The sequence below is a fragment of the Callospermophilus lateralis genome, chromosome 3, assembly GCF_048772815.1.
Source record: "Callospermophilus lateralis isolate mCalLat2 chromosome 3, mCalLat2.hap1, whole genome shotgun sequence".
Classification (NCBI taxonomy): Eukaryota; Metazoa; Chordata; class Mammalia; order Rodentia; family Sciuridae; genus Callospermophilus; species Callospermophilus lateralis.
The window spans coordinates 14,585,405-14,607,693 of record NC_135307.1 but is presented as its reverse complement, the minus strand read 5'-3'; the positions used below and the strand labels follow the sequence as shown (position 1 = coordinate 14,607,693).

Sequence of the window (22,289 nt, the reverse complement as noted above, 5' to 3'; positions counted from 1 at the left end):
GTCCACTTCTGCTTTAATTTCAGCCTCTGAGATGTCGGAGATCGCAGCACGGGGGCCACGGACTTCACTCTGGGCTGCGTCTGGCGGGGAAGAATCAATCCAAGGGTCCAACTGCCTGAACAGACCATCGATCCTTCAAAGCACAGAACACAGCCCACAAGGGGCCTGTCGGCAATGCCAACAACTCGCGTTCTGACACAGAAAGGGACAAAAGGGCAGCGGTGTAAATTTAGCAGCTTTAAAAAAAAAGCCTTAGGAGACTTGTGGCTGTGCGTGTTTCAGGAAGCACAGGGACAAGCGGCCACCTCTGCTTAACACACAGGTGCGACACGGGCCTGCAGGTGCGAGAGCATGGACGTACAGGGCCACCCAACTTACTCAGCATGGACATCCGGCCCCAGGACACGAGCACGCATGTCCGGAGGGTCCCCTAAAACTGTGCTGCTCTGAAGAAACGGTCCGGGGAGAATGGCAACTTGTCTTCTATTCTGAAATCAGAATCCGTGCTGGCTACTTTGGAACTGGGGTCAGGAGTAGGGTCCACTTAGAGGCCACGGGGCCCTTAGGTACTGGCATTTTGTTGTTTGAGTTTCAGAAATGAAGGAGGATACAGGATGCAGACACATGGTAAAGGGAGGGATTAGAAATCTCCAATGTCTGAGAAAGAGAGAGGCTCGTTAGGAGAGGATGGGATGTCGGAGGAGGACCAAAATCGCAGGCGTTTAGAGAGAGCCGGATGGGCCGCTGGAGACTTGTCTTTGTCTTTGCTTTTGCTTCTCAAAAAGGGACTCTTTTTGCGCTGAGCAGCTAAATGTCATCACCCGGATAACCCAGAGGAGGAAGGGGAAAAAAAAGAGAACAAATGAAATGAACAATAATTACAAACGAATCTCAATTAGCAAAACGTACCCAAGGTATCAGAATCCTGTCGGACCCAGAGAAGGGGAACCAATGCTGATGCTCAGACCAGGATGGGGCTCACGCAGGGAACTGTTTATGCTCTGACTCGGTTTAGGTAATTCAGGGGCTTCCCAATCCAACCACGGACTCACTCGGCGTGTGAGGCGAACTACACACTGCCGGAGGGGCCGGCGATTTAGACTGATGCTTCAATTCCAGTGTGTTTAGTTATTAAATGAGAATGCGTGTTAATGTAGGAGCGGCCACTCCTCTTACTCATATGGTTTAATGACAGGGTCCCTGACAGCTCAGCTCACCTACAGCTCCTGTTCCCAAAGAGCTTGGAAACCTATAATGACAAGCTTCTCACCCACTGTCATGACACCGTCTACCTGTGGTACTCTCGACAGCATCTGCCCTCTAAAATCACCTCTGGGGGCAGAAGGAGTTTAGAAATAATAAAAACCTCTTTTGCATACCCAAGCCCTTTCATGCCAAGGAGAATCTTTTCTTTTCACGCCTCCTCTACATCCTCCACTCTGCGGCCTTTGGATTACAGTCTTCACAGAGCAGACAACTGCTCTGACTTGAACATCTAAGCTAACATGAGCCAACCTAACCCATTGCTGATCTAGGACTGAAGCGGACAGCAGGACCTCCACGCTTTCTTTCCCCACAGCACCACCTGGTGGCCACAGCCCACACCACAGGAGAAGGGACCAACTGATTCTGCATTGGCGGCCCTTTGGTTTGTATCCCTGCTGCCCAGCTCAGGGCTGGGCTCCAAGAGGAGCTCCCCAGTTTCTTTACTTCGCATCTTCAGGGACCAAAGCAAAGAAGGTAGCATGAACTCAGGAGCTGACAGGCCTGTGTGGATCTCTGCTGCAACACCAGCAAGAGGAACCTGGGCGAGCCTCCCTTTCTCAGCTCTGGAGAGGGGTAGTGATGGTGCCTACCTCATGAGTAGTCAGGCTTAAAGACAGCATGCAGAGTCCCAAGAGAGACTCAAGTCACACGACTCCTGCTGGTGACCGTCACTGACAGCTCGTGCACAGGTTGGTTCAACTGTCTGGACTGAGCAGTTTTTACTCTGGAAGTTTTTCTGACTTGATTAGACTGATTATAGTTAGCTCAACTTACAGAATAATGCAAGTTGGGATGACAACTGCTCCAAAATTTAACAACCAATATGAAAATCTGAAACAACAGACCCTCGCTAGAAATGCTGAGTTCAGCATCACTCACAAGCTGGATGAGCCTTTTTTCTACTCTGCTCCCTGTAAAGAATGGATGGCTGGGACTGGGGCTCAGTGGTAGAGCACTTGCCTAGCATGTGTGAGGCACTGGATTCAATTCTCAGCACCACACAAAAATAAATAAATAGATAGATAGATAAAACAAATGCATTATGTCCATCTACAGCAAAAAATATCAGAAAAAGAAAAAGAATGCATGGCTGGGCACACTGGTGTATGCCTATAATCCCAGCAGCTATGGAGGCTGAGGTAGGAGGATCGAAAGTTCAAGGCCAGTTGAAGCAACTTAGCAAGGCCCTAAGCAATTTATTGAGACCCTATTTCAAAATAAAACACCCCTGGGGCTCAATCCCTGATACTAAAACAACAACAAAAACCAACAATGGGAACAAATCAGTCCTCACATGTGCACATTAACTTTCTATATTTGAAAGTGACACAATTGGTTCCTGTAGTAGGGAAGGTGACTTCTGAAGAGCTTGTGCCCAAGTCACTCCCAGGGCACTTCATGCTGGTCCTCAGTGCTCTAATGTCAGCCCCTAAGAGCAGTGGGTCCCCAATATGACCTTAAGAAAGCTCTGTAGCCTTTGTAATGATTCAAATTACTCAGGGTGAGCCAGGCACAGTGGCATAGATCCATGATCCCAGAATCTCAGGAGGCTGAGGCAGGAGGATCACAAGTTTAGGGCCAGCCTGGGCTACTTAGTGAGACACTGTCTCAAAATAAAAAGGGATGAGGAACATGGTTCAGGGTAGACCTATATTCAATCCCAAGTGCAAAAGAAAAAAAGAAAGAAAAAATTCCTCAGGGAGGTCTGCCATAAATAATCCAACAAATACTTAAAAGTAAATTCGAGATTTTCGAAGCGTCAGGTGACTTCTGCATCTAAGAGTGTAAGACATATTTTTTCCTATGAAGTCAGGATACAACTTCAACAATGTCTTCAGGCAGTGACTGTGATAACACTAACATTGCCAGAACCCATTTATCTTGCTCACATTTTCTTTCTTCTTTTTTTTAATTGCACAAGAATATAATAAAACTAGGCTGGGGAAATAGCTCTGTTAGTAGAGTGCTTGCCTTGCATGCACAAGGCCCTGGGTTCAATCCCGAACACTACACACACACACACACACACACACACACACACACAAAACACAATACAATAAAACTCCTGAGTGGGAAAGCACTGAACTATTGATTGCCAGTCATCGCCCCAAGCAGACTAAAGTAACCCTGCAGCTCAAGGGGCCTGGGCATTGATAAGACACAGCACATACAACTAGAGTCCTGCTTTTATTTCAGAACCTGTGGCAAACTCTAAATGACAACCCTGAGGGAAGACACACACTGGTTCCCATGGCTGGAAGGACAGGGGAAGGTCAGGCGGCAGAACAGACCCGCCTTTGAGGGCTTTCTGAAGCCCCTGGGCACGTGGGGAATGCGCTACACACACCCGGGAAGTCCCTACGGAAGGTGGTTGTTAGATGCCCTGACTGTGCGAGGCCCTCCCACCTGCCCATTCTGGCTCTATGGCACTTGCTTGAGGATCAACTCTGGATTCAAACACCTACCACGGCCTGCGTGACGAAGACACTTCTCTTTCTGAAGTGTTACTGGACACTATAGCCACAGGGAGCCCTGGGTTTCGACTTCTACTCAGTTCGTGACAGGCCTATGCAGGAGGCACCCGTGCACACCCACCCCTTCCCGCTCACCCTTGGGGGGTTGGGACGAATCTCAAGGACAGGCCCCGCACCCCGACTGCAGCCGGTGGGGCCACCCTACCTTTGACCACAGTCCCGTTGTGGGTGTCATGCTCTTCTGCACAGTTCAGGCGCACTGGGGGGGTGTTGGGGTTCTCTGGCCGTGACCTGAGAGGCTGAGAAGGGGGTGGCGAGGCAGGGTCTGACCCTGAGGACTCCAGCTGCGAGGGAGGGCTGTCTGTGGTTGACTTCAACCGTTCTCTGGAACCTTCTTTCTTTGGTTTGATGAGTTTGACTAAGGCTTTGGCTCCAATCCAGTGGTTCTTCCTGATGAGAAGAAGATCTTTAGAAAGCACAACCAATTCTCCACATCCCCTGGCTGGTCACCAGGTTCCCTAACGTGAGCTGGGATTTCCATCATCCGCCTAAGTAATTCGGCTGTTAATTTGGGGTTCACGATGATGGCACTGGGGATGGCTGGGGCTCAGCGGTAGAAAGCTTGCCTGGCATGTGTGAGGCCCCAAGTTCCATCACAGCCAAAAAAAACCAAAACAAACAAAACAAAAAACAATAAAGAATATCATGATCACTTTTGGGACTTGGAGCCCGGTTCTCATCAGGTGTAGGCTGGGTGACGTCAGGAGAAATCCATGCTTGTCTCCCAGGAAGAAAGACGTCACGTGAAGCCCCTGGCTCCTGCCTCACTGTGCAACGTGGAGGAGGCAGGACTGTGCTAAGCCAGCTGTCAAAAAGCCACTTCCAGGAATATTTTCTGCTCTAGTTAGTAAAGGAAATAAGCTGCATCCCTGACCACCCCCTGCACAGAGCAACAGGACCAGGACCTAGGGCAGAGGGCGTCTGAACTAGAACCAGCACATTTACGGGTAAGGGGGACGCTGCAGCTGGCGAGAAGGCCAAGGCCCGTGGGGGAACACTGAGAACCACCCTCCTTCCCACCGCCGCAGTGACTCCTCCGCCTCTCCCGCCTCAGTTCCATGTCTGCCTAACAAATGACTGAGACAGGTTCTGAAACTCTGGTGTCAACAGAGACCCTTGAGGGATTCATGGTGACTTCAACTTGAAGGCAGGGCTGGGCCCAGATAATCCAAAGGAAGCGCTCCTGAGCTCAGGCCAGGGACAGTGGAAGGACTGCTAGACAGAGGTGGCAGGCTCCGGGACTGAGCCAGGCCCCACTGGGAGCTGCTGCTCACGGAGGTTCTGAGCATCCAGGGGGTTTGTCACCATGTTTGCACACTGTGGGGCGCAGCCAGGGCCCTGCCATGCGTCTTTCCCAACACAGGTGCTGTCCGGGCAGGTTAAACATTGAGCCCACAGACCCTGACTCCTGGAAGGGCTATGGCTAAATCAAGCTCATGTCTCCTGAGGACCAGCTGGTGTTGGCCATCCCCACAGGACAACCGGGAGTACCCAGGGTGGGGACCAAAGACATCCTAACTCCTCTGACACAGGGGATCTGCGTGCAGGAGGCCTGCTGCGGGGTGAGGTGGGGCCTTCAAATGGGGCTCTCTCGGGGGCTCCCAGTTCCCTCGACTCATGGAAACGTCCGCTGTGCTGCCAAATCTCACATCAACTCACTTCTTTGGAGCAGGGTCATAGAACTTGTACTGATCCATGATTTTTTCTTCCAGTTTTTCCTTATGTCTCCGTAAGGCATTTAATTTGTCTCTGTGAACAGAGGGAAAGAAAAGCTCTCGATTCACAGAACGAGTGAACGTACTCTCAGCCACACCAGGCAGAGGCCGTGTGTCTGAGGTTCGGACACGAAGGTCTCAACACCACTGCTGAGTGCAGATCACGGAACAGAAGCACCTGCCACAGGCTCAGGGAGCCTGGCCACCTTACGGCCACCCCAGGGTCCAGCTGTGAGTGAGCTCGAGGGGAAAAACCTCCAGCCATCTGAACAGTCCTGCTCAGAAGGACTCGCAGGCAGGCCAGCTCAGTGGAATGACGGGCGCTCTGAGGGTGGGGCATATCTACAAGACCTGGACACTAGGTCAGGGCTGGGTTGTGGCTCCGTGGTAGAGCACTTGCCTGGCATGTGTGGGGCACTGGGTTCAATCCTCAGCACCACATATAAATAAAGGTCCTTTGACAACTAAAAAGCATGGATGACAAAAAAAAAAAAAAAAAAAAAGGTCAGCAGAACCAGACCTCTGCCCCGGACCACTCAGGGGTGCCTGCTGACCCCTCTGGGAGCACCCTCGAGAGCTTTCGGGGGCCAGGCAAGGAAGACAGAGCTGGACAGAGCTGCAAAGGCGGAGGGAACGAGGGGCCCCCAGGTAGCCGGCTCCTGCAGATCACTGCCACGGGACACACACCCAGGCTGACGGGGCGACAGAGCCAGGAGATGAAGCAGAATCACCTGATTTCCACATGAGAAACCAATTCACATTTTCAAAATCAAAACAGGGCCAGAGAGGACACCTGAATCCAGCTGTTAACAGCACCTCTGCTCACCGGGGAGCCCAGGGTGCTTCTTTTAGCCTAGAAGCCTCCTGCGTGGACAGTTCAGACTCCTGGTTTCCTTATTTGAAAAGAGGCCCGAAATGGGAGGTGACCACTCAGGCTTGTTCGTTCTCGAAGCTGCTGGGTCCCACCTGAGCTTTGGGATTTCCCAAGAAATCGCTGTGAGGTCACACCAGGGGAAAAGGGACCATGGGGCCTGGCCATCGGCTGTGCTGTGTCCCAGCTCTCCGCGCAACCCCTGGCTGTCACTGTCCTCACAGCTTGCTACCTGGCTGGGCTGTGTCTGGCCCCAGGGTCACACACCCGTACCAGGCCTGGAGCAGGCTCCCGGCAGGAAATGGGCCAACCCAGGACAGAGCCTGACGCAGATGCTCTCGATTCCAAAAACATCACCCAAGAATCCCCCAGGGACCAGGCTTCCAGGCCTTCTGTTAGCACCCGCCCAACCTCTGCTGGCAACTCCAACGCGTGGATTATAGAGGATCGACTTCACGCCACTGTCATTTCTGCCCCCAAATTACAGTGTGGGTTTACAGAGGATCCGTCTTTCAGTAGGTGGCAGACAGAGGAGTGGGGAGGACAGGAAAAGCGCTGTTTCACCAGGGAGTGCTGGGACAGCACCTGGGGCAGTGACAACGTCCTCCCCAGGCATGTCTCTTCCTGCCCTCACCACGCTGGCTCTGGCACAGCGGGACCTGGCTGGGCGGCACACGTGGAGGGGCAGGCTGGCCATCACAGCACGCAGCAGCGAAACCACCTTGGACTCCTGAGAGGCTGGGCCACTTGACTTGGGAGCCAGGCTTCCAGCACTGACGTTCCCCCTCTTGACTTCTACAACTTCCTGGGCTCCCAAGTGAACGAAGGCCTTCAGCTGGACACAGAGGCCTCCCACGCTGAGCAGCCCTGGTGCCACGCCCCTCCCCCTTGGCCTGCCCCTCTCATCTCAGGCAGCAGCAACCCCGACCCCTTCTGTCTGTGCCTCCCGAGGCTCCCCGCTGAACGGCTGGCAGGGGACAGTGCTGTTCACATCTATCCCTGCTACTGGTGGCCAGCTCCCAGAGCCTGCACCAAGGCTGGCCCCTCCCAATCGCCAGCAGCGGGAGGACAAGCAGGGCGCAGCAGACCCACTGCCCAGAGTCTCAGGGAGAGACGCACAGCCAGGAGAGAGGCTCAGTTTCCACCTGCGTTCTCTCCCTGAGACACCTCTCCTTGTGCTGGGGGACTTCGAGAAGCGAACTCAATTCTAAAAGCAGAGGAGGGAACTTCCAGCAGTGGGCAGTGAGTCTGAGAGCAAACCAAAGCCAACCACCACTTCCGGAAACCTAGAGCATCCCACAGGTTGGTGAGCTGGCCCAAACCCTGCCCTGGAGACCCCGTAGGCCAGGGGACACCAGGACCTCCAGAGACAGGACTGCTCGCCGACACGTGCCCCAGCCGGGCCCCTTACATGTACTGCTTCTGCTCCTCGTGGTACTGCTCCTGGCTCTCCATGTTCTGCTCTAGCAGCTTCTGGTTCTGCTGGCTCAACAGCTGGATCTGGCTCAGGAGGTGGTGATTCTCCTCCTCCAAGTTCCCCTTGAGCCGGGAAAGCAGCTGCAACACAAGAGAGAGCCGCTCGCACACCAGGGCCCAGAGCCTGCTGCTGGGAAGGTAGCTTCCAAAGAAGGGACAGGCCAAGGGCACAAGGCTGTCAGGAGCTCAGGAAGAACCCGAGCACCAGTAACATGGCTGCCGGGCACCCAACACACAGCTGGTCTACGTGCAGGGTGCAGCAGATGTCGAAGGCTGAATCTAGGAAAAAAAAGAAATACCTCACTTGATCACTTTTTTGATTATATGTTGAAACGATGTTTTGGATGTACTGTTTAAATAAAACATATTATTAAAATTAAATCCAGCTGGGCATGGTGGCACACGCCTGTAGTCCCAGCTGCTCCGGAGACTGAGGCAGAAAGACTGACTGACCTTCAAGGCCAGCCTGGGCAGCACAGCAAGACCCATAAAAAAATTTTTTTTTTCATTAAAAAATTCAAGACACATTTTAAATGTGGCTACTAGAAACCTAAATTGCGTAAGTAGCTTGTATCCTATTTCTAGCGGGACAGCTTCGCTCTAGAGAGGGGGCACACACTTTCTTCCCAGCCATCCAGCGCCTGTTACCGCCACTCAACTCCTCCTGGGCAGTGTGGAAGCCCCATCGGCAACCCATCAGCGCACAGTGTGGCCACATTCCAACAAGGCCACTGACAGACATGACATTTAGAAATTCATACAGTTTTCACTTGCCACAAAATAATATGTTCATTTGACATTTCCCCACCAACACAGACGCCAAAGACCCCAGGTTTGTAGCAGTACAGAAACAGGTGGGGAGCAGGATCCGCCGTGGGCGAAGCTCACCAGCTCCTGGGCTGGAATGCCACGTGGGACAGCAGGACAGCCACAGGTGCTGGAGGAGAGACCGGTTCCAACCCACCACCTATGAGGGATGAGGGTGGGGACCTGGCTCCTAAGGTCACTGTGAGGGTTAAATAAGGTGCCCCCCACAGGCAGAGGGCAAAATGCCCAGGAAACCCTGGGTGGAAAGCCCGGGTTCCCTGCTCTTCCCCCGTCAGCAGCTATAACTGCGACTTCACTATTAACCACAAAACGAAAATTCCTCTTATCTTGGATTTTTTTTCTTGGCGGTGCTGGGGATTGAACCCAGGGACACTACCACTGAGCTACATGCTCAACCCTTTAAAATGTCCTTATTTTGAGACAGGGTCTAAGCTGTTGGCCAAGATGACCTTGAACTTCTCTTGCCTTAGCCTCCCCATCAGCTGGGATTACAGGGGAGTGCCCTGAGCCTGGCTTATCTTGATTCTTATTACATGTGACCAATGAGTGTGTGACAGGCAGAACTGAAAGGAAACGAAGGTGAGACTACAACGAGCAACTTCACTGAAAACGTCTGTGTGGCTGCTGCTGAGATGCTGTTTGGGCAACACATAAAATAACTGTCATAGAGTCTCAGAGATTCCACAGATGAGACCAGCAGGAGATTTGGCAGTGAGTACACTGCCAACATGCAACCAGCTGGGGACAAAAGTCCATCCCTGGACACTGCCTCAGCCCCCTGGAAAGACCTGGGCGTGACCACAAGCCTCAAGGAGCCCAGTGTCGCAGGCCTTCCCTGCAGCCCGAGCCCAGGGACCTCGGCCAACAACGACAGCACAGCTGCTCTTCCACCTCGTCAGACCCTGGCACGTCCCAGGAACCAACCCAACTCACGGCACACGGGTGTCCCAGAGAGAGGAGGGGGAGCCAGGGCTCTGGGCCACGGCTGCACTCTGTTTAGCTTCCAGAGAAATGATTCATGTCCCCCAAACGCACACGCTTGTCCTTGTCACTAGAATATAACTGCCTGGAGACAGGGCTCTCAAAGGGGGGATGAAGTTACAAGGCTGGCGTGAGGGTGGCCCTGACCACAGCACTGGTGGCCTTGTGAGGAGGACGTGGACAGACATACCACAGATGCCCACGCACAGCCCACGAGTCAGGGAGAGGCCAGGAGCCGCATGTCAGCTCCCGACCGGGCACTCCCAGGCTCCGGACAGTGAGAAGTGAGCAAGTCGCCGGCCACCCTGGGGTCCTGTGAGGACGGCCCAGCAGGCTGACCTGGCTTCCACCTGGGCTCAGGGTACTCCCCTCGCTCCCTGCTGTGGCCCTCATCTGGGCCTTCTCGTGACCTGGAGAGGTCATCCACGTTCTCCCAGAGCCCCGCCCTCACAAAACACTGCTCCCGCGCCCCGCCAATCTTCAACCATAGCGCAAGTGTGACCCACTGTGCGCGGCCTCCGCTGTAGTTCCTGACCTGGACGCTCCTCCTGACCCTCGTGCACCCATGACAGTGAAGTCCCTGTGGTCACGCTGTCCTCAAGGGGCCTCGAGGTGGGCGGGACCCATGGCCACCGGCCCCACTCCTCACCCAGGGACCCCACAGGGCACCAGGCCTGGGGCCTCATCCTTGGGGGCAGCTCACAGTCTGGCTGGGGGACTGCAGGCCTCAGTGTCCTCGACTGGAAGTCTCCTGGGGCAACCTCGGGGCCAGAAGAAAAGCCTCTGGTTGCTTCTCAGCAAATGAAAGGCAGGAGGAAACCCGACCTGAGGTCACTGTCCCAGGGAGGCCCCAGAGGGGGCAGGGCACACCTGCCCCCTGTCCCGGGGCCTATTTAAGATCCCACCTGCAGAGAGGGGACAGCAGCCCTGCTCTCAGCAAGCTGGGGACTCCAGAGTGAGCCCTCGCCTCCCCGGACGCAGGGCCGGTCAGCTGGGCCCCACAGTGGGGTAACCGTGGGCGTTCTGTGTGACAGGGGGACCACTGAGGTGAAGGGAGTGGGGAGCCGCGCAGACGTGGGCAGAGCAACAGGTCACCCTCGCCCGCCTCTGCGGCCCTCTCCAGACCTCAGGGAGCAAAGGCCGGGCGAGGGGCTCTCCTGCCGTGCTCCTATCGGGAGGGCCTCACCTCACAGTGGTTGTCCAGCTTGGTCAGCGAGAGGTCCATGCTCTGGTGCTGCTCCTTGAGCTCGTCGAAGCGCGCCTGCCAGCGGCTCAGCTCCAGCTGCGAGCTGTTGAGTGCCGTCTTCAGCTCCTTGGTGTGGGCATGCAGCTCCTCATACTCCCCCTTTAGCTGGTGGTGCAGGAAAGTGACCCTGCAGAGTGGAAAGCCACAGGGCGAAGGGGGTGAAGAATGTTCCAAAGACAGACCGGCCAAGACCGGGTTTCTGTCCCAGATCTGAGAGCAGCAGGCTTTGCAACCTCAGACAAAGCCACAGCCTCTCTGGTCCCAGGTTCTTTTCACAGTAAAATGACAGCACTGAACAAAATTGCTGGTTTTCAAGCTGTTCAATGAGGGCACCCTAGCGCTGCCACACTGGGCCAGGAGGACTCAGCAGGCAGCCTCAGACGTCAGCCTCAACTGAGCACCCCTGCTACTATCCCTTCTACATGACAACTTTAACTCGTCACACCTGGGAAAAAGGATTCTGCTGTTTAAAAAAAAAAAAAAAAATTAAACAATGAACCATAACACTTTGCTCTAAAAGTTCATATCTGTGCCCCAAACCCCTTATCCAATTCCAAGCCTCTGATTTCAACTCCTAAGACACACAATATATGATGAGTTGACAAGACATGAATTATACAGATAATGCATATTATTTGTGAATAAGTATAAATATTTGTTATCCAAATCCACTAAAATTACTATGATCCTGATCTACGTTGGCCAACTCGGGCTTCTCAGAAGACTGAGATGGGGAAGTGCAGATCGCGGGGGTGGGGTTGGGGTGTTAGCAGACCCGGCTGGGGCTTGTCTGGCCTGTACAGCTGTTTCTCATCAGCACCAGGACGTGCAGCTCCTCCGACAGAATACAGACCCGGTCAGGGCCAGACCCAGGTGGACCCGAGAGCCTCAGGCTCGCTCCGGTCTGCTGGAGGCCAGGGTATCTGTAGGCTTCTGTTGGAGGACACCCCAGGGCACAGGCTCACCAGCAGCCCTGCCACTCCCGCTCAGGAGCCTGTCTACCGGATGTTCTGTGCGGCTCCTTGTGGCCTTTTTGTGCTCGGAGACACCAGACCACCCTTCAGCACTGTCCCTGGGGGCGTGTGAAGCCATCTGGGAAAGGACTTCTGTCTGTAGCGGGAGGGGCGACAGGCAGGCAGAGCGCCACCCCGTGGGGCCACAGTGGCCTCTGGACTCTGGCGTCCACACAGCCCTGGTGAGCAGAGGCCTGGCTGCTGAGGAGCCGGGGCAGAGCGTGGCTTCACAATGGCGCCCACCTGTCCAGCTCTCCCTGCAGCTTCTGGTTCTCGCCCGTGGTGACGGCTTGTGTCCGCCGCTCCTGCTGCAGCGCCTCACGCTCCGAAGTCAAGGCGCTCTGCAGCGCGTCCAGCTCTGCCTTCTGCTTCAGCAAGTCCCCGTGTCTGTGGAGGGAAACCGCGGGAGTCTGGCCCCGGCCTTCCAGCTGGCAGCTCACCCGGCCGACTCGACCTCCAGAAACAGGACTCCTCCAGAGGCCTCTGTGCAGGGGCCGGGGATGGGACGGGGGACGGGGACGGGGCGGGGGACGGGCCAGGGGGTGGGCCAGGGCCCAGCTTTGCATGTCCCACAGTCCTGCTTCCTGCCAAAACACCCCTCCTTCAGGCCAGCACGAGATGACACCCTGAACTCCATGCCCTCTTCTTTTAGGGAACTACGAATCAGTTGAGAGGTGGCTCAGAAAGCAGGAGAGACCCAGAGGAAGCCACAAAACAAACAACACAACTCCACTTCGCCCCGGCCCTCTCGCCCCGGCCCTCACCCTGCCCACCGAGTCTGCTTGTGCCCCATCAGGCCTCCTGGAGGAGCAAGGTCTGCCGTGAGCTGCCGACCAGCTGTCGCCCCTCCAGCCCTGGCCCTCAACCCTCCCCTAGGGCTCCAATTCCTTCACCCTCAATCCCCGTGGGCTGCACAGTCATTTCTGGGGGATGGCGGATGGAGTCCCCGGCCAGCCTCAGCCTGCTCCGGACACACGTTTGGGAGACCCCAGTGTGGCCAAGGACAGAGCTGAGACGGCCCTAACCCACCCAGGCCAGCGATGCCAGGAGAAATCAAGCTGGACAAACAAGGGGCACGGCTGACCAGGAGGGCTCCCGGGGCCTGCTCCCGTGACTCGGGGAAGGCATGCCTATGAAGCCATCGGTGACTCGCCAGCTCCGGGCGGACTTCAGGAGTCCTCGGACCACCAAGGACTTGTCCAACAAGACTGCAGAGCCACCATCCCTGACACCCACTTAAAAACCTGCGTCACTGCCAGGGACAGCCCTGAGGCAGCTCCGGCCACCTGTCCAACCAACAAAACATGGAGCAGCTACCAGCCGCCACGCTGAGCAAGCCACAGGCAGACGAGTGGCCTCGACCTGCAGGGCCAGCGCGCTCCACCTCAAAGAGCTGCCCATGGCACAAACAGAAGCCGCTGTCCTAACAGGAGGCCAGGAGTGAGACCCTCGCAGGACCCTCGGGTCCACGTCCAGAGACACACCACATACGTGGCAGGTGCAAGATGAAGGTGCAGAGAGGCAGCAGATGCATCTTTCAGCAGGAAGGGGGAGGGAGAGGGAGGGGAGGGGGAGCATGGGGGGAGGGAGGGGAAGGGTGACTCTGACAAGGGCAGACACTTCAGTAGCCCTGAAGGACAGAGATGGGACACTCAGGGGCCAGAGAGCTCCAGCTCCAGACGAGGAAGAAAGGACACAGTGAGTAAATCAGACCTCCTCCTCGCCACCCTCACGCCCAAAGCTTTGTTAGCACCCATTTTTCTGGGTCCTGTGATGGAAACTGCACGTCAGCTGCCCGCTCCTGGAGGACCAGTGTCTGCCTGCCCGGCCGTGCTGCCGGCTGGACTCAAAGGCAACACTGCAGCGGCACCACACCAGCCCCATGAGGGGCTTCCTCCTGGGGTTCATGGGGCGTCTGGGGCCCCTCTGGGTGAGCCTCCCTCTGCATCTGACCGAGGAGCACTGAGCACATCCCCAGTCTCCGAGGCATCCCCCTCTGATCCTCCACACCTGCCCAGGACCCACAGCTGCCAAGAGTGCAGAGTGAAGATCTGCACGTTTCCACATATACACATTCTATCCCCCCCCAAGAAACATTAAGATGACACGTGGGGGCATAGGGCAGGAGGCAGAGGAAACGGGGGGCGGCGTGAGGGTGACCACAGGAGAAGTGGCTGGGGCATTCCTGGGACTAATCACACATCCAGAGGTTCACAGGTTCAGTTTTTTAAAAGCAAGGAAGCCAGGCCTTGGTATGCAGGAGAAGGCCCCAGGAGCCAGGGCACATCCCTCCGCGCTGGCTGCTGTGGGGCATTCCCTCCTGATCGCCAGCGGGAGAGGAGAGGGAGCCCAGGACTCAACCCACAGGAGAAACAGCCTCACACACCCAAGCTGGGCTGCCTGGCGCCGGCACTGGTACCACTACTCCCTTGAGGGCTCCCCCTGCCACTTGGTCCCCAGCTGCACAAACTTCAAATTGCTGAAGGTGACATTTTATTTCCTTCCCTTTGGGAAAGCGCGGGCGCCCCAACAATGGGCAACAGCTGGCCAAGAGGAAATGGGTGTAGCTCTGTGTACAGTCTGCTTGCTTAGCATATGCGAGGCCCTGGGATCCATCCCTGCAACCCACACAGGGGACAGGGAGGGGGCGGGGCAGAGTGGGAAGAGGAAACACAGGAAGGGACAAAGGCAGAGCACTGGCCTCAGGAAGGTCCAGTCGTCTGGGGCAGCCGGACACTCAGGACACCAGTGCATCACCCCTCTACAGGCTCCTCCCCTGCCTCCAAGCCTCCTGGCTACTGGGCAGGGTCCCCACCTGGCCCTGCAGGCCTCTCCCCTCCCCCCAGGCCCCCGGAGCCCCCCTCTGCCCCCCCAGGCCCCCGGAGCCCCCCTCTGCCCGCCAGGCCCACCTCTCGCCCAGCTCCTTATGCTCCAGCTCCAGGTTCCGGTGCAGCGTCTTCAGGCAGCTGTGCTGGCGGATGAGGGCCTCGTACTCTGAGGACTGGCGCTCGTGCAGGGAGCCCAGGTGCTCGTGGTCCTGCAGCAGGGCCTCGTAGGCAGCCGCCAGCTGCTCCTGCTGCCTCTGCAGGGCCTCGTGCTCCGTCTCCTTGGCTGCCTGTTGGCTCTGGAGTAGCGCGTACTGGGCGGTGAGTGAGGCGCTCTGAGAGCTCAGCGTGGAGTTCTCCACCTGCACAAGAGCACCAGGGGCCGGCGGGCGGTGAGTGGGCCAGGGAGCAGGCCAGGCCCAGGAGGCGGCTACACCGGAATCCAAGGGCCTGCCTGGGATGGGGACCTCACTACTCCTCCCCTGGTGCTGGGCTGGAGCCCAGGGCGCTTCCCCACTGAGCGGCATCGCCAGCCCTTTCGTAAGTTCAGACGGTTGCACTAACTGGCCATCCTCCTGCCTCAGGCTCCTGATTCCTGGATTACAGGCACCACTGTGCGTGGCTGACCCTCATGATTTTTAGGAGTCTATTTTCTAAAACAAGTATACAGAATATCTGTAAGAATCCAGAACACCTGGACAACACTCCACCCAGCCTAGCATCACGGGTATTCATAGAACATTCCATTTAACGTGGTCCAAAGTCATTAGGAAACTGGACAGGGGCCAGAACCACCCTGATACTAAAGCCAAACAAAGGAGGTTTATAGGACAAAACAACAAATCAATACCCTATTTTCTTGTTTCCCAACCTCTTGCCAAAGTTTCCTGCCCTTGTCCCATAAGGAACCTGTTTCTAAACTTTTCTCAGAAACAACATTAACAATTGTTCGTTTTCCCTCACAGGCTTATCAAAGGCTCTGCCAGGTTCTACTGCCCAGAAACCCGATCCACCATTTAACCAAACTTACTCCATCTCAAAATCTCTTTCCTAAGTCATTCCTAATAAAACCTCAAGGAACAGACTTTGGGAAACACAGATGGGAATCGCAGTAGAAGCAGAAAATGTCTTTTCCACCCATGCAGACGTCAGCCCAGGCACTGAACGGCTGTGAGTGGCTCCCATCACCAAAGTTCCCTGCTACAGTGTGCCCTGAAACCACCTCCCGCGCCCCACTGCTCCTTCTCGGGGTCCCGGTGCCCAGGTCGCAGTACCTGCAGCGTGGCGGTCTGCGTCTGCAGCGTGGTGGTGCGCTCCTGCAGGAAGGCGCTCTGCTTCTGCAGCGTCAGGATCTGGTTGCTGAAGGCCACGTTCTGTGTCTCCAAGTGCTGCAGCTGTTCCCTGAGCAACTGCTTCTCTGCCTGCAGAGCTGCGTTCTGGGGACAGGACACAGGACGCCAATCAAACCCTGGTGGGGTGAACGCCAACCAGCTATGGGGGCCCAGGTTGCAAGGACCCCTCAAGAGTATGTTTCCCTCTTTGAAAAGGACAAGCAACAGGAGTTTTTAAAAACAGACCACACACCACGGGTCACTGCTTGGGGCCTAAGCTGAGCGGAGGCCAGGGCACCTGGGGTTAAAGCCACCGTGGCCTTTTTCTCTGTCATGCTTTCCCCTGTATTCCACGGAACACCCTGGAAGTGCTTTCCCGTGAGCTGCTGGCATCCCATTACCCACCAGTCCCTCACAGGACGGGGAGTGGCAGCGCTCGGCTGCGGGGGAGCAATGGAGACTAAGGCAGACCACACCAGCTGCCACGAGGGGGCTCAGTCCGGGCCGTGGGGGCTGCAGGCTCCTGCTGCCCCTTGTTAGGTCGGGACTTGGGAAGAGTCTCTCATCTTCAGTCTTGGCTTTTACATCTGTCAAATAATGACAATGTCCCTTCACAAGATCACTGGTGGGAATCAAAAAAAAAACAGAGGGACAGATACGCCTTGGCCAACTTGTTCTGCAGAGGGCCAGCGGCGAACGCCCAGAGCCTGTCGACCAACCAACGCCATCTCACCCGCTGAACACTGCCATTGCAGTGGAGACAGCTCAGACCCCCTGTGCCAAAGGTGTGGCTGTGTTCCAGTAAAACTTTATTGACAGACACGGTGGGGGTCTTGGCACGCAGCGCTGGGACCCGGCCCTGTAGGACATCACCACGCTGGTGAGCAGGCTACAGGCAGTCCCGTGACAGGGGCAGGTGGCAGTGAGAGACTGTGTGGGTCCTTACGGCCAGAAACCCACAATGAGTGGCTGCCCCATCAGACCTGCAGACACCGTGAGAAACACCCAGCTGGACCCAGGGAACCTAACAGACTGACGTCATCAGCGTCACTTTTAAGAGGACATCCCTCTCTCTGTGTAGCTGTGGCCAGGGCAGCTCACTCACATTCCGCTCCAGCTCAATGGCTCGGTCCTTCACGCGGAGCAGCTCCATCGTGGCCTCCTGCTGGCTGGGTCCCCAGGCCTCCTCCTGGTGACTGGCAACTGCCTTGCCCACAGGGTGCCTGAGCGAGTTCTGTGCCTGCGGGCCGTGCTCCTGGGTCTGCCTGAGCTGCTCACACTCCTCCTTAACCTGTGGGAGTGGTGGCAGGAAAGCAGATTGAGGCAGGAAGCAGCCTCACCCCGAAGTCTCAGAGGCGCCCACTCACCCCCAGCACAGGACAGAACTGACTTTGCCCTCCTTCTGCTTCTGTGGGTCCCGCGTGTCTCCCCCTCCTGTCCAGAAAGGACAGGATGGCAGGGGCCTGGAGCCCGTGCTGGCCTCAGTCCCCACCTCAGCCTGTGACCACCATTCCCACAGGCTGCGGGACAGGGACCAGGGGTCTCTCATGGTGCAAACCCCCAGCATTAGAACTGCTGTGCTCCAGGTTCAACCCCACGGCCAAGAAACGTGCCCTGTGTCACAACAGGGGGACGTGTGCACATGTGTGGAGCACGTGCGTATGCAGAGAGTTCCTCTGCCCATGCGTGTGGAAGGTGTGTGCAACGTGAGGGGAGAGCATGTATGTGTGCACGCATGGAGCAGGCAAGTTGTGCCCTCACAAGCCCATCCCACCTCAGGGTGCCTGGGAGACTCTACAGGCCTCTGCTCCATGCCCAAGGCTCAGTGTCACATGGGGTCTCATGGCATGTCCCATGTCTCAGACGAACAGGGGGCTGCTCACGCCTCTGGCTGACCCCGCCCCCCATCATGTGAGTCTGACAGTTCACCCGCACCTGCCCCAGGACACGGGCATCCGGGAGGCCCTTTGCTATCCAAGCGAGGGTCCGGGGAGCCAAGGCAGAGCCCCCAGGCGGCGGCCCTCACCCTCTGCAGCTCGCTCTGCAGCTGGAGGTTCAGGCCCGCTCTCTCTTCCACTTGGGCTTCCAAGAACGTGATCTTCTCTTCCTTCACAGCCAGGGCTGTCTTCAATGCTGATTCGCTTCTGCCCTCCAAAATTTTGTATTTTCTGAAAAATACAGACACAATACAATGACCTGCCTCTTCACCCCCACGCCATTCTCCTCACTCCGATGCGAGCTGTTCCTGCTCAGCTGTCCTGTGCCACCAGACCAGGTGGCCCAGGAGCACCTGGGAGCCAAACCCACCATCCAGAGCCCTACAGACATCTATCCCAGGCAGACATCTGTGAGCCCTCACATGTGGCACAGCCACACTTCACGGACTGGTCACTGTCTTGGGGAGGTGTCAGCATGAATATTTTATAGAGAAACTGAGTTTCCAAAAGGTCAAGCCAGGGGCCGGGGCTGGGCTCAGCTGCAGAGCGCTTGCCTCACACACATGAGGCACCAAGTTCTATCCTCAGCACCATGTTGAAAAACAAATAATAAACAAACAAAAATAAAGGTATTAAAAAAATAGAAAGGTCAAGCAATTTGCCCGAGGTTCCGTGGGGAGCATGTAGCCCTTCCACCACACTGGCACCCACCAGCAGCTCGTGGGTCTTGTAGGCTACAAGTCCAGGAAAAGCCCAAGGTGCTGGATTTCCTTGAAAACTGCCATCACTTAAGAAAGCACGGTTGGGAGAGCTGCGACCGTCAGGCGAGGAACAAGGCGCCTTGGGCTGGGGGTGGCTCGCTGGCAGGGCACTTGCCCAGCACGCTGCAGGCCTGGGTTTGACCCCCAGAACGGCAAGTGAGCACAGCAATCCCCTTCCCCCGAAAGCCTTCAGGGACAAGAAAGACCTGGATGGTGAGGACATGGGCTCAGTCATGTGGTGACAATCATGAACAATAAACGAAGGCCTCGGGCCAAGGACAGGGAGCCCGTGCCTCCACAGCGAAGGGAAGTGGACTGTGCGGGGAGAGCGTCCTCACGTGTCACCGTGGCCGTCATCGTCCTGCAGCAGCAGCTCCTTGCTGAGGCCGACCTTCTCCAGCTCTTGGCTCAGTTTGTCCAGCTCACTGGTCAGCTGCTGGCTCTTCAGCTTCTCCAGCACCAGGTCCTGCGATGGCAGGAGACACGTGGATGGGACGTGGGCCCAGCAGGAACACAGCGGGGGTGGGGAGGCCAGGTCCTTCCTCCCAAGTCCCCGCGGCTCAGGTGCTAAGCGAGCTGGACGGGCAGGCTGGGGACAGACGGTCAACCCAGGGGAGCTCTCCCAGAGAGGGGACAAGCACACCTCTCCAGCTCTTGGGCACTGAAACAACCAGACCAGGTGGCCGCACCGAGGATGAGCCTAACGTCCTCCTCCTCAGAAGCATTGCAAACGCCACCCACGCTGGCCCTGGAGCAGCGGTTTCATTCTGATGATGGGACGGACGTCTTTACAAGAGTATCACATAATTAAAATGCAGACATTTTGAAACAGAGAGGAAAAGGCATCAAGAAGGGCGGGTTTTACTGTAAGCCCCGGCTCTGGTCAACGTTCCAGGATGAAGGTGCTGCCCAGGTGGTTCCCACTGCCCCCTTCACCCCCTCTCTGCAGATCCCTGGGGGCAGCTGCGATGTTCTACCGGGTGCCACAGCGACCTGAAGGCAATTTATCCCTCCCACCAAATCCCAAGCATCTGCTGCCCTGAACATCCCTGCCACCCCACCAGACTAGCTAAAGCCAGGTGACCGATTCTGGGCAGTGGCTGTGGGTGGGAGTGACAAGGGTCACACCTCTGCCGTGACAAGCAGTGGGTACACGGTGGCTGGTGGCTGGGGCATGGCCTGCCCCTGCTGTTGGAGATGGGGACCGTGGGTGGTGCGCACAGCCCAGCTCTCCCATGGCATTCTGACTAGCCTGACAGTCCTCCGTTTTGAATGTGGACACTGTTCGGTCCCCTGAACCCCACATCCTTCTCTTCCTGGGCACATAGCACCCTGCAGCCGCCCGTGGCTGTGTGGCCAAGCTGACAGAAGCCAGGTACCTGAGCCACTGAGCTGAAGACACTTGGGAACATGCACACTGACCCCAAGGTGAGGGAGACAACACCTGGGTGTTGGGCCCCTCAGATGCTGACAGTGTCACCAGAGCAGCCGTTCACCGTAATGAGCGGAACGAACAGACGCTCAGGTGGCCCAGCTGAACGACACCAGGGAGCGGCAGGGCATGTATTTCTGAAGAAATTCACATACATCAAGACACATGTATGCCCACGTTGCACCTCTAGGAACACAGCCCAGGAAAACAGTCCAGCACACTCAGGAAGGCCATGAGTCCCTCAGGGGTGGGGTCAGGGTGCAGTCCAGCAAGCACACGGGGCTCAATCCCAGCACCAAGAAACCACAGCTGTGGGGATCACTGGGAATAACCTAAGTGCCCCCAAAATGATCACAGTAAACCTACGGGACTAAATGGCTTCCCCTGTTGAGAAAGCATGCCTGTGAGGAGCATTTGAGAGGAGGACAGACGTGGCGTAACTGATAACGACGATAACGGAGCTCAACTACGTGCGCAGCCTGGAGAGTGAGCACAGAGCGTCCCCGACATGACGACTCAAGACTTTGACCTTCACAATCAAATTATGGACTGTGGTCTCTTCCCAGCTAGCACTGTGAACTTGGGTCCTCTCTTGACAGGGGCTGGGGACAACCAGCTGCAGCTCCCCGTCATGCAGTCGGGAGGGGACACCAGAGACACTGCCGCGTGCTGTGCTGCAAGCCAGGTGTCTGGCGGTTAGGTCTGTTAAGTGCATTTCCATTCAGGATGTCTGCCCCCTGTGAGCGGCTGTCGGGACGTGGCCCACGGTACGCCAGGAGCCTCGGCAGAACACACAGGGGAGCAGCCGGGCCACACCCGGGGGGGTCGCCCCTGTGTAGTGAGATCATGGCACGTGATTTCCCCGGGCTCCTCAGACCGTTAGGTGTGATCTGTCCGGAATCAGAGAAAAGCCTCGAGGAGGACCCAGCTTCCCTCCCGCCTGGAGCCACGGCACCCACGACCCCCGGCGCCTGCTCACCTCTCTCAGGGTGGTCAGCGTCCTCGTGTGCATGGTGACCTGCTTGGTGAGGTCCCTGTTGTCCTTCTCTAGCTCCTTCAGCTTGCTGGCGGCGTCCCTGCAGCGGGCCAGCTCCCTGTCCAGCGCGCGGCTCTCCTTCTCGGCCGCCGACAGCTTGGCGGTGCTGTCGTCCAGGACGGCGTCCTTGAGCTCCACCTGCTGCCAGAGGCGCTTGGCCTCCTTCTCCAGCAACTTCTTGTCCTTCTCCAGCTGGGCCACCTCTTGCTCCAGGGCCTTCCTGTCCCCCTCGGATCTCTCCAGCTGCCTGTTGGTGAGCCGCAGGGCTTCCAGGTCTCGCCGCAGGGCCTGGTGCTCGGCCTCCAGCTCGGCCAGCTCCCGCTCCAGGGCCTGCACCTTGTGGCCGCTGCTCTCCAGGCTCTGCTGCAGCCGCAGGTTCTCGGCGCTCATGCCCTGGTAGCTGAGCTCCAGGCGCTCCGACTTCTTGCCCAAGGCCTTCAGCTGCTCCACGTTCCTGCGCAACTCCTCCTTCTCCCGCTCCAGCTGCTGGTTCTCCTCCTCCATCTGCGCCACCTTGGCGCTGGTGAAGCGCATGGTCTCCACCATCTTGCGCAGCTCCAGGTTCTCCTCATCCAGCTGCTTGTTGTCCCGCTCCAGGCCCTCGAGCCGCACGGACACGTTCTGCAGGGTGTCCAGGGACTTCCTCAGCGTCCGGTTCTCCAGCTCCAGGCCCCGGCTCTGGTGCTCCAGGGCCTCCGCCTTCTCGGTGGCCGTCTTCAGGGAGGCCGCCTTCCTGGCCAGCTGTTCCTTCTCCTCCTCCAGCCGGCACAGCTCCTTCTCCAGGGCCTCCGCCCGCTGCCCTTTCTCCTTGGCCTGCTCCAGGTCCCTGTGCAGCTGCTGCTTCTCCACCTCCATCTGGCTGAGCTGGCTGCTGGCCTCCGCCACGGCCTGGTGCAGGGCTCTGTTCTCCTTCTCGACCTCCTTCCCACGGGCCTCACTGCTGACCTGCGACCTCTCCCGCAGTGACCATACCGTTCGGTGGAGGTGGTCCTTCTCCTGCTCCAGATCCTTGATCTGCGGGAGCAATGACGGCATGA

The 22,289-nt window shown here is 57.0% G+C and overlaps 1 protein-coding gene across 1 annotated transcript in view; it reads right to left on the bottom strand.

The window, feature by feature from the left end:
• The window catches only part of Ccdc88c (coiled-coil and HOOK domain protein 88C), a 115,082-nt gene that overhangs the window by 13,331 nt on the left and 79,462 nt on the right, over positions 1-22,289 (bottom strand). The window contains exons 15-25 of the mRNA XM_076849749.2: positions 21,196-22,266; positions 19,123-19,250; positions 18,113-18,254; positions 17,192-17,377; positions 16,030-16,191; positions 14,840-15,117; positions 12,174-12,317; positions 10,858-11,044; positions 7,798-7,943; positions 5,460-5,549; positions 3,946-4,190 (exon numbers count right to left, since the gene is read on the bottom strand). Of these exons, the coding sequence (XP_076705864.2) occupies positions 3,946-4,190; positions 5,460-5,549; positions 7,798-7,943; positions 10,858-11,044; positions 12,174-12,317; positions 14,840-15,117; positions 16,030-16,191; positions 17,192-17,377; positions 18,113-18,254; positions 19,123-19,250; positions 21,196-22,266 (2,779 nt within the window). The remainder of the gene's footprint in view (positions 1-3,945; positions 4,191-5,459; positions 5,550-7,797; positions 7,944-10,857; positions 11,045-12,173; positions 12,318-14,839; positions 15,118-16,029; positions 16,192-17,191; positions 17,378-18,112; positions 18,255-19,122; positions 19,251-21,195; positions 22,267-22,289) is intronic.